The 11,738-nt window shown below is 46.1% G+C and overlaps 1 protein-coding gene across 1 annotated transcript; it reads right to left on the bottom strand.

Annotated features, from left to right (window-relative positions):
• Window positions 1-5,416: 5,416 nt before the first annotated feature.
• Window positions 5,417-8,731, bottom strand: LOC124653169 (hsp70-binding protein 1). The gene is made up of 8 exons (XM_047192235.1): window positions 8,437-8,731; window positions 7,954-8,045; window positions 7,444-7,594; window positions 6,977-7,104; window positions 6,509-6,667; window positions 6,251-6,433; window positions 5,747-5,947; window positions 5,417-5,644 (listed from the first exon to the last, which is right to left on the bottom strand). The coding sequence occupies exons 1-8, from the start codon at window positions 8,729-8,731 to the stop codon at window positions 5,615-5,617; spliced, it is 1,239 nt and encodes a 412-aa protein (XP_047048191.1). The 3' UTR covers window positions 5,417-5,614.
• Between the last annotated feature and the right edge of the window lie 3,007 nt (window positions 8,732-11,738).

Here is an 11,738-nt window from a genome sequence, read left to right as displayed (position 1 = left end):
GATGATCAAATAGCATCTAAACAAGACAACCTATCGCATCTACTCCAAGCATTAGAATTAAAAACTCTAGCAAGATCTGACACACATGGAGAGAGAGAGGATAGTCACATACGGTGCAGCTTGAGCATCAACGCCGGTGTTGTCTACCATGTTGAGGTCCCCGAAGAGGTCGTCAACTTTCCGGAAGAAGTCGTCTTTGGAAAACTCATCGTCGGACGGCCTCGTCTTACCAGTAATTGCGCGTAAGCGCTCCTGAAAAACCTGATCGCTCCTCACTAATACATGTCTACGAGAGGCGAGGTTCCGGACACCTACTGTCTCGTCTGTTGGTGCACACCGAATGACGGGATGAGTAAGGCGACGGTGGCGGCACAATGTTTTGGAAGGAGACATTCACATATGGATCTTGTACAACCTAGGGTCTACATTTTAACGCGTCCGCTAATGACTCCTAACTAATGACACGATTAATTTCCTAAATAACAAAAATAGAAGCGGCGAGATTCACGCAACATGTGGCAAGCGGCGGCTGAGAAGTGTGCGAGGGATCCCTCTTCTCACTCACTTACAAGGGCTGCAATAGCCCGCCTTATAAATCACTCCACTTCTCTCTCAAATAGCAACGTGAAACTAAACTTTAGTCACACCCTTTGCCATACATAAATGTGCCAAAATAAAATCAGAACTTGTATTGGCCATCGGCCTAGGGCCCGACACCAAATTCCAATAGTTAGATTTCCCTAAGTATGTAAGGATACATGATGTGGCAAAGTATTGTACCAAATGGTATTTAAAAATTAACGAGAAAGTACAGAAAACATTAGAAAAATTTATGAAGCACTCAAAAGAAGCACTCAAAATAGAGAAATTCAAATGAATTCCAAGTGAGTAAAAGAACTATCGAAGATGATTACAAAAAAAGCAGTCCAATGGGATAGACGCTCCGCTCCCAACATACATGAATGACCAAGGGTTACAGGCTCTACTGCTCAAGGCAGGAACCCAGCAATACGTCACACCGACCAGACTGCTGCCCCCCAAAGCTAGGGTATGAGCCCACGCCACAGGGCTCGGCGAGAGAGTAGATCCCAAGCCCTAATTTATGCAGGTCCCAACCGCGCTACGAACGCGAGGTGGGACAATACAAAACTACGTAGGCAGGCGCTCACGTGGTGCGATCGCGGCTTGCTTTGGTCAACCCGAGCGGTGCCAGGGCGAGATGCAGCCCAAACAACTGGGCTTCACGAAATAGAGCGCGCGATATGCGCGCGCGTCCTGGGTAGGCCCAGCTGAGTTATTTGCTTATCGATCTTTTTATTAGGTTCGTGTAGGACGCACTGCTCAGCGCAGCCGATACCATCATCCCCGGCGTACTCTTTCTGCTCCTCTGACGGCAACTCCTCCAGCTGCACCCCCAGTCTGTATAGTAGGCTGTTGAGGTCGCAGGACTCCCAAGTCTGTAGCATCGCTGCATGGGTTAACAGAAGCTTCAGTAGACTCATGATGGCCAAAAAAAACCTGTGGAAAGAGCGAATGTTAGTCAAAACCTGTATCAAGACTGGCAAAACAATCTACATAATCAGAGGCGGCTCCCCTAGTATATACCTTTCTTTCTTTTTTGCGGAAAAGATGATGATACTATCACGCCAAACTTACAGAAAGATCCACAAGAACAAAAATTACAACCAAGTCCTTCTGAGGCTTGACAACATCGTCGTGGAGGACGAGCCGGTGGCGCGCCATTGCCTCCGCTGCTCCCCTTCAAACTCTGGATCGGAGACAGTCCCCGGGCGACTGGGAAGTCACCGGACACCGGTCCCAAAGGACCTACACCCTCGAACGCCGAGATCGTCGCGCCGCTCCACACCACCATCTTCGATGAACTCTCCATCCGGCTCCTCCACCACACAGGAACCGGCCGGGGACAACCGCACGTCGCAGATCCAGAGACCCTTGAGCGCGAAAGACACAGGAGCTCCGCCGCAGCTCTCCACCGAGCACCACCGCCGGAGGGGACGAACTCCTGCACCAAAAACCAAAACGACGCTGCCGCCACCTCCATACCGCCATCGATCTGGACCCTAACATACCCTAGACTATATACACACCGTGATCCGGGGATTCCCCAACCTCCCGCCGCCGGAGCGGCCGCCGGAGGCGATGAATCCGCTGGATCGACGGCGGCGAGCTGGGGACGCTGGGGGGGTCTACAAATCGCTCTCCTTTTACAGTAGCGGGGGGAGACAACCGGGTGATATCATGGTATATACCTTTCTTTAAGGTATCAACCTTTGATAACATATCTACCATCAACTTCAGGAAAACCGAGTTCAATTAAGAAGACAATCCGTGGTATAGATCTATGTAGATCATGTGTACCATGATAGAGTTATGTTTCATGATCGCATGTCTGTTCTTGTTAGATCTATCTCTGTCATCTAGTGTAAAATATCAATTCGGAATTGTATTAATGTTAGCCCATACATTATTTCCATCAAAGAGGAAGCTAAAAAGTTAATTGCTAAAATGGTGATATGTCATGATTATCGATTTAAGATGCTAGATCACACATGGTTCAACATGGTGATGAAATATATGAATTCTCGGTATGAGTTTATTGGTAGAAAAAACCATTAGAAAGGAATGACTAAAGGTGTTTGAAATTGATTACATCGAGCCTTCAAGCCGTCTTGTGATATACATCGAGCGGGCTTATCGAGCCTCAAGCCTTGAAAGGAAGGTTTAGGTTTGGCTTGTCCGATTTTCGATCTGAGTTGAGCCCGAGTCGAACCTTGAGCTTTGTGTCCACCCTACTTCCCGTACAACCTCGTGGCCGCCGCCCCAGGCGTCGTCCTCCTCCCACTCTGGCCCGTGCCTCGATGGCTGCGTCTCTACACCCTCAAAACAGAGACTCTAGTGATGCAAAAGGTATAGGGGTTTTCTCAAAAAGAAATAGTGCCACGTTTCTAGACCAGAGCTTTAGGACCAATTTTGCACCTACACCCTCCATTCTAGAATAAGTGTCGCAATTGTTTCTAAATACGGATGTATCTACACATTAAAACATTCCTAAATACATTCAAATCTAGACAAAGTTACAAAACTTATTTTTGATCGGAGGTAGCATCTGATAGGTTAGTGGACCAGTTTACTATAGTTTACAAGTTTATGTATAAATTTGCACATAGTACATAAGTTTATGTACATCCATTGTTATTAACTCTAAATAATTAACCGGATACACTTGCATACCTCAAAACAGAGCAATGTAACTAAATATAGAATATGATTTTAAAAAGAAGCTCGATGGGATGGTCATCTAACTTGAAACTACCCCCGGTTACGAAACATAAGACAAACGCTGCATCTGAATAAACCCTAGCCGCCTGCACTTCAGCCTCCTCCATAGATCGTTCCCCCTCCTCCGGACGGCTTCGTCAGCGTCGGGAGGAGTGGGCAATCCGATCTATGCATGGAGTTGTTCAATAAAAGTAGTATTTTCGGTAGATTATGTTAGGGTTTTGGTAGTCGTCTTCTTGTTGGCTCCCCCTCAATGGAGATGGTATCGTCTGTAATAAGTGATCTTCGATCTTTCGTTCGACGACGAGATCTCCTTCCCGGCATTAATGGTGGTGTTGAAAGATTACAATTCTCTAGGTATGGGTCTTCAAATCTTGCTTCGCTAGATCGATTTTGGATCATTTTCTCATGGTTGCTGCGAGGGGATTAGCCTCACAGTTTTCGTCCTCGACAATGGTGATCCGTACTCTCGGCTCTCCAGGAACATCGACAAGGTTGGTCGGTTGTTATTCCCTAGCATTGTGGTGATGGTATCGTCTGTAATAAGTGATCTTCGATCTTTCGTTCGACGACGAGATCTCCTTCCCGACATTAATGGTGGTGTTGAAAGATTACAATTCTCTAGGTATGGGTCTTCAAATCTTGCTTCGCTAGATCGATTTTGGATCATTTTCTCATGGTTGCTGCGAGGGGATTAGCCTCACAGTTTTCGTCCTCGACAATGGTGATCCGTACACTCGGCTCTCCAGGAACATCGACAAGGTTGGTCGGTTGTTATTCCCTAGCATTGTGGTGATGGTATCGTCTGTAATAAGTGATCTTCGATCTTTCGTTCGACGACGAGATCTCCTTCCCGACATTAATGGTGGTGTTGAAAGATTACAATTCTCTAGGTATGGATCTTCAAATCTTGCTTCGCTAGATCGATTTTGGATCATTTTCTCATGGTTGCTGCGAGGGGATTAGCCTAACAGTTTTTGTCCTCGACAATGGTGATCCGTACTCTCGGCTCTCCAGGAACATCGACAAGGTTGGTCGGTTGTTATTCCCTAGCATTGTGGTGATGGTATCATCTGTAATAAGTGATCTTCGATCTTTCGTTCGACGACGAGATCTCCTTCCCGACATTAATGGTGGTGTTGAAAGATTACAATTCTCTAGGTATGGATCTTCAAATCTTGCTTCGCTAGATCGATTTTGGATCATTTTCTCATGGTTGCTGCGAGTGGATTAGCCTCACAGTTTTCGTCCTCGACAATGGTGATCCGTACTCTCGGCTCTCCAGGAACATCGACAAGGTTGGTTGGTCTTATTCCCTGGCATTCTGGCGATGGTACTCTTGCCGATGTTGATTGACTCTTTTTATGGTTGTGCGCGTGCACGCTGCCTTGGCATTGCGGCTCAAATTAAAATTATGGGAGAGAACCTTTGTTGGTATTTATAAGCCTATGATTTGTTATCTATCTTTGGCTCTCTTTAGGAAAATACAAAATCGTGTCTTGAAAGAAGAAAGAGTTTGAAGACTTCAAAAATTTGCTGGCATATTTTAGACTTTATTTTATAATCGTTGGAGACAGTTCGTGTATTTGTATCATGTACTATTTATTATGATAAATAAATAAATATGTAGTTTTGATTGTCAAAAAAAGCTGCTCGATGGGATAGAGGCCCCGCTCCCAACATGGATGAATCAACATGTTTTACCAAGGGTTACAGGTCCAAGGCCGGGACCCAGCAATACCTCACACCGACCGAGCAGGCCCCCCAAAGCTAGGGTAAGAGTCCACGCCACAGGACTCGGCGAGACAATATTTAGCAGAACCCTATTTAAGCAGGTATCCGCTGACCTACGGATGCGAGGTGGGACAATACAATTAGCGTAGCACCCGGTGGTCGGTGCGGAAGCAAGATGCGGCCCAAAAAGAACGGAGAGCGCGATATGCTCGCGGGACCGGGCCGGGCCTGGGAAGAGACGTATACGTGCATATAGTCCCTGAGTTCAACAAGCCGAGTTATTTGTTCGGCAAGCCAAAGCCCGCGCAGGTAAGACGCACTGCTCACCGCAGAGCCACGTCACTACCGATACCATGATACGTGCATATAGTCCCTGAGACAAAAAAAAAAAGTGTATGCGAGGCGAGGCGACTAGCACTACTCTAGTCATGCAAACAAGAAATGATGCTGCAGCAAAGTATCTAGCCTATCGTTCCACCCTACTACAACAGTATAAGCCTCCCATAAAAAGAAGTCACTCAACTCTAGGCACCGGATCATCCGAAAAGCCTCTCTCTCCCCTTGATTTTATCCGAGTATCCTACAACGCCAAGGTGGCTGTAGTCCGCACCTGCAGGGAAGGGAGAAACGCAAGTTAGCTGCCTCAGAATCACAATATTGTTACGCAATGCCCTCAGTTGAATTCACGACACTATTGCACTTGTTTACTTACCTGCTTGAGCTTCTGCTGGAAGAGCGTCTGGACTTCTCTCCGGAGGGCATCCACCTCCCCGGCGTACTCCTTCTGCTCCTCTGACGGCAACTCTTCCAGCTGCACACCCAGTCTGTACAGCACGCTGTTGAAGTCGCAGGACTCCAAGTCTGTAGCGTCGGTCGATGGAAGGTTCAGCAGGCTCCTGATGGCCAACAAAACCTGCGGAAAGAGCGAATGCTAGTCAAAACCTGTATTGGGAAACTTTGTGTAAGTGCACTAGTAAAGTCGCTTGAATCTCCAGACAACCAAAATATTACATTTCAAGAACTCTCCTGTTAAGTGCATAGTTGCATACAAACAGATGAGATAAATTCAAGTGGAAAAATAAGTTCATGCTTGAGATTACGTGAGACAACAAGATAAGGGAACACAAAGCACAACTGTCATTAAACTGCAGATTATAATATCATACACAATGCTAACTAAAATGAGTTACAGAGCAGGAGGCGACTCTGATCATACCTTTTCTTGAAGGTCAAGGTCAAACCTTGATAACATATCGACCATTAACTTCAGGAAAACAGGCTCACTTAAGAAGGCAAGCCCTGAGTTTCCAGAGTTCAGCTGAAAGTCTGCTAGATCTGTCACTAAAAACACTGCCTTCTTCTGAAGCCGGACATCAGTACTGTCGCTTGCCAACATGTACTGCAAAAGGGGGAAAGTTTCGTCACAACTGAACCATTTTACGTGCTTGTAATCCTAAGACAGGATTTTCACTACCTGCAACATTGCACTTCCCCTTTCCGAACGGAATGCCTCCTGACCATTTACATTGTCTCTGATCAAAGCAGATATAGCATACATTGCCTTCGCAGCTTCTTCTGCGGAAGTGGAATAGCCCATCTTCACTAACCTTGACAAAGCTCCATAACCTAGGATCTGGCCAAGAAAAAGCAGTCAGCTTATATTACACTGCTGGAACAGAAAAATGATGATAAGAAATACTTCAACAAGAGGCACCCCATGTGCTCTGGGAGGAAATAGACAAGGGAACTAACTGTTAACTATCAAAAGAAACATGAAAGGAAAATATAAAAGAAAGCACCTCAGTGCTATGAGTCAGAGCTAACATGAAAGAACATTTACTCTCAAATCAACACAACACTACTAATAATGAAGCGGATACTCTGCAGGAACATGATTCAGTTGGAATAAAATTGCTCCTTTGCGTGCAATTAACGGCATTACCTGGCTTTGGACAAGAGCATTATTCTGACTGGCTTTACCCAGGATCCATGCAGAGGTGGTTCGTATTTCTTCGTTTGCATTATTAAGATCTTCAATCAAAGCAACAAGGCCCCCAATTTTGTCAAGGTCTGGTCACAAATGCATTAGCAAGAAATAATTTCAGTGAATTTTCCAAACGGTCAAACAGATAACACTAAGCTTTTGTTGCATTCAGTGTTGACTCTTTTTTCTATAAAAGGTAGTAAAAACACATAGATGTATAGAGCACCCTAGTAAATTGTTACAAATCTAAAACAGTGGTTAGGAAAACACCAAACTATGTTTCATTGGTGTGAAGTTGTGAACTCTAAATGCTAAATATTAGATGGTTCAGTTATATGTCGTTATAAGTGGACGTTCTGGCTCATCTGCAGAGTGGCGAGGTACTAGCATACTGACGGGGGAATAAAAAGAAAGTACAGATTTACCATTAGCATTGTCAATGGGCTCAACAAGAATTAAAAGCTCTTCCAATGCACGTTGGCGATCTTCTAGTGAAATGGAAGAATTATTCAGGTCAGCAATTGCAATCTTCATTAAGTCAGCATCTGATGGCATCTTTAACTTCTCCATCAACTCCTGTAAGAAGACCGATAAGATTCAGTATAACTATAAACAGACGACTTCAACAACTAGGGATACTGTATGGTGCAACTGAGCATTCCATACTAAACTCTGGTGTCAGATATGGCAGATTTATGTATGTACATTTATACAAAAAAAATAGAGCTGGTTAGCCAAAAAAAACAAGTGTCCCCAAAAAGTTTCATGGGTATGGCACAACCAAAAGAGCTGGTTAGCAACAAAAAATATTGCAGGTACATTATGCAAACAACACAGATCATTAGCAACTGAACTCACGATATAGCACTTTATTGACAATACAAAACCCCTGACCTCCAGAAGACGAATCCTGAAGCATTGATCTGTGATCTCACCTTAATCTCCACACGCCGCTTAAGAAGCTCATCCTCCGTTAACTTCTGCACATCCGCTGCCTCTTCTTTCAGCCTTCCTGGGTCAGAATTCCCTGCATCACCAATACAGGATAGAACTCAGGCAAGTGCAAGTGTATCTCCAAAGCTAACCAGACTGCCCAATTTCACTTGTTCACTTTGCAATTACAGCCATAAACTGCAAGTTCCTATATCTTACCACCAATTATTTCACTCTGCAATCCTAAAAATCGGAGTAAATTACCAATGGGGCAGAATGTTAACTACTCCACTAATTTGCCTCCCCTTCAAACACCGAAAGCTAACTAGCATAAATAGTTTGGCAAAATCCGTTTTGATCCTAATACTAAGGACACCTTGCATCGCTGGTAAAGTCCACACACTATGCTATCCCAAGTTAAGCAATTCACAGAGCGAATCTGACTAATTAATCGCAGAATCTGGGAAGTTTGGGGATTCCCGTACCGATCGCCCACTGCAGCATGCTGTCGAGGGAGCCGAACCCGCCCGCGAAGTCGTCCTCCACAACCGAGCCTCCACCAGCCGCCTCCCTCTCGGCGGCAAGCTCCCCCTCGTCCTTCCCCGTCGCCCACTGCGCCGCCGACCTGTTCTCGCCGTCCCCCTCCGCCGCCGCCACCGCCACCGCTGCGGAGGCCGTCGCCACCGGAAGGAGGAGAACCGCGGACAGGAGAGCTACGGCGAGCATGAGGAGGAGGTGGCGGTGACTGGACCGCTCCGAGTGCGCCCTCGCCTTCGCCATGGCCGCAGACGACGGAGCAGCTGCAGGGAAGTGGGGAGGGAAGACGGGTTTGGAATTTTCGAGATGTTGAGGTGTTCTATACGCATTTTATACGGTTCGGTAATTGCATAGTTTCGCCTAAGTACGTGAAGCACGCGGTATTTGCGTTCAACTCCGATCTCAGCCTATTGAGTATTGAGGATCATTTGAGGTTACCGTTAGAGGGGAATTTGTAAATGATTAGGGTGAAATCTGGATAAACCTACTTTGAGGCCCCCGTGGTTCGGTGTTCCGGACGCTCTCATTGGCTGGATGACATCACGTCGGAGAACGTACCAGCTCGGGCACACGCAGACCGTTCGTCTGCAAATGGACGGTGCGATGAATTAAATTTTAGGAAAACGCTTTGGATCCGGCGATCGATCGCGCGCCAGCGATCGGTCGCTCCCGCGCCGGCTTAATGGGCCTTCTTTTTTCAGCCCAACAATGGCTTCGCTGCAAAACACATAAGTGAGATGATGAACTTTTTGTTGTAAACAATCCGTAATTTTTGTAGGATTTGTTGTTAACAATTGTTGTAAAGAGACAACTTTTTTTTGATGCTAATAACAAAGTGATTTTTTATTTTTGTTGTAACCATTTGTGACTTTGGATAAAATAGTAGGTGATTTTTTGTTATAATTCTATCTGTAGCAAATTAAATAGTCTGTGGTTTTTGTGGATGATGTTTGCGACTTTTGTTGTAAACACCCAAATTATTTGTGGCCTGTGTTGCTAATTATTGTTGTAAATATTTTACTGGTTTGTTCTAAAGATATTTTTGGAATGAAAGCGGACTTTTACTGTAAACATCCAAATAAAATAATGTTGGTTTTTGTTATTAATTATTGTTGTAAGTATGTTTCCGATTTGTTGTAAAGATATTATTGCATGGAAACTGACTATTATTGTAAACACCCAAATAAAAAATATTGTTTTTGTTGTTAATTATTATTGTAAATATATTGATAAATTGTTGTACATATATATGAAGATTTACTGTGAAAATTTTGTTGTAATATTTTTTATTTTTTGTACACAAAGCGGCGGGTTTTTGTTGCTATACTAAACAGCGGGTTTTGTTGTAAATATCTGAAAGTTTGGGGGCAAAGGGAAATACATGTTCGGTTTAAACTGATAGGCTTAGGACCGCGGGTTGATTTTCCGAAAATCAGGGGGAAAAATGCAAAAATCGAATGTTGCTAATTCTAGCCGGTAGATCGCGATCGGACGGCCGGGACAGCAACCGATTTTCTCTGCCCGGGTCGGTCGCCCGACGCTGAGCGAGCGCCTAAATTTTATTAGAGCATCTCCACCTGAGCTTTCACTAGAGCTTCCAATAGCTCTATTGGGATTCTAGTGAGAAAAATCGTCCGTACCGGCACTTCCCAAAAAACGCCGGCATGTTTTGCAGTCCCATAAAAGCGCCGGCGCTCCTGAAAGGATCCCTATGTTAAGGGCTTCAATTGGAGCGCCGACACCGAATTTCTGCTCAAAACATGCTAGTCGGCCACCGTATGGGGGGCGTCGGTGTGGGAACATCATCGCCAATAAAGGATGCAGTGCCGCGCCCCCCATACGATAGTGTCGGCGCTCCTGCCGGCGACTATTTGGGGGGCCACCGGTGGAGATGCTCTTACTACTCCAAAGGATGAAATGACTTCCACATTGGATGGTTAGAACATCTCCACCGGCGCGCCGGCACGGCGCTCCCCGTACGACAACCCCAATAGATTATTTGAATTGAAAACTCAAACAAAAGCATAGAAATTTGAATAGGGTTTCAAATATGAAGTTTGAGCCAACAAACGGCCACCAAATTTGAATAGGTTTTCGAATATGAAGTTTGGACCAACATACGGCCACCGAATCGCCGTCTCCGGCTGCCAAAAGAAACTTCGGCTTCCAAGCCAACTGATCAGATGTACGGGGTCAGGGGCGGTTCAACCTCGACGACTGCCTCATCGTCGGCGAGCCCCGGCGGCAGAACCATCGCTGCAGCAGGATCCACGGTCGCCGGGGGAGGCATGAACGTCGACAGTGCCGGGGGAGACATGCACGGGGAGGGTGCCGTCGGAGACATCAACGTCGAGGGTGCCGGGGGAGACGCCAACGCAGCTCGTGCCGCCAGAACCTCTTGGCCGATGCGCTCGCGGTACATCTTGTGCCACGCTCGCGCCAACGGGTCCATCTTATCCATGTCGACCATCAATATCTTCGATTCTTGAGACATCTTGGCCAATGAAAGTTGCGTCGCTTCATTGGTGGCCTTCATGGCAGTGGCGTGAGCTTCCATCTTTGCCACCTCCACCTTCTCCCTCTCCAACTCGATCTTCATGTCTTGCTTGTTGAGGATTGCCTTCCACAGGACGGCGGCCCTCTCTGCCGCTTCCTTGTTCTGCACCGAGAATGAGGTTATCATCTTCTCGAGGGAGGCGCCCATGGCGGCCAATACCAGTGCCACATTCCTCTCGGCCTTGGCCTTCTTTTTGCCAATGGGGTGCCCGGTGGAGGCGCCGGCTAGATCGACCGGACCTTCTACCCCGTCCTTGTTTAGAGTGAGGCGGAGGTCGTCCCATTTCTTGCAACCTTGGAGCTTGTTGAAGCAATGCATGAAGGGGAAGTCTTTGTCCTCATTTTTGAACTTGTACATCTCGAGGGCGTTGAGTATCTAACAATACATGATGCAAAACAAGATATGGAACAAGATGGATCATCTAATAGATACACTATAATGCATTATGAACAAGATGGATCATCTAATGGGCGTAGATCATACCTAGTCCACCATCGTCTTGCCGCTCTCCTGCCGGTTCTTAATCTTCTCATAGTAGCCATGAAACTTGCTACACGCCGCCTTGATCATGTTCCAACGGTAGGAGAGAGCTCCCTCGTTCCGGTTCATGTTGATGGTGGCATACTCACCATAGTTCTTCTTCTCGTTGAAGGAATCAAGGATGCGCTTGTAGTACTTGCCTGTAATATCCCG

This window comes from Lolium rigidum, chromosome 5 (genome assembly GCF_022539505.1).
Source record: "Lolium rigidum isolate FL_2022 chromosome 5, APGP_CSIRO_Lrig_0.1, whole genome shotgun sequence".
In the NCBI taxonomy this organism is placed as follows: Eukaryota; Viridiplantae; Streptophyta; class Magnoliopsida; order Poales; family Poaceae; genus Lolium; species Lolium rigidum.
Note: the sequence above shows the minus strand (reverse complement) of the source record. Positions and strands in the feature narration are given on the sequence as shown.

Excerpts from the sequence above, each read along its gene's own strand:
- LOC124653169 (XM_047192235.1), bottom strand. The coding sequence starts at position 8,731 with ATGGCGAAGGCGAGGGCGCACTCGGAGCGGTCCAGTCACCGCCACCTC. Across the intron at positions 8,046-8,436 it reads CATGCTGCAGTGGGCGATCG|GGAATTCTGACCCAGGAAGG; the intron begins GTACGGGAATCC and ends TTGGTGATGCAG. Across the intron at positions 6,668-6,976 it reads ATGCTCTTGTCCAAAGCCAG|ATCCTAGGTTATGGAGCTTT; the intron begins GTAATGCCGTTA and ends TTTCTTGGCCAG.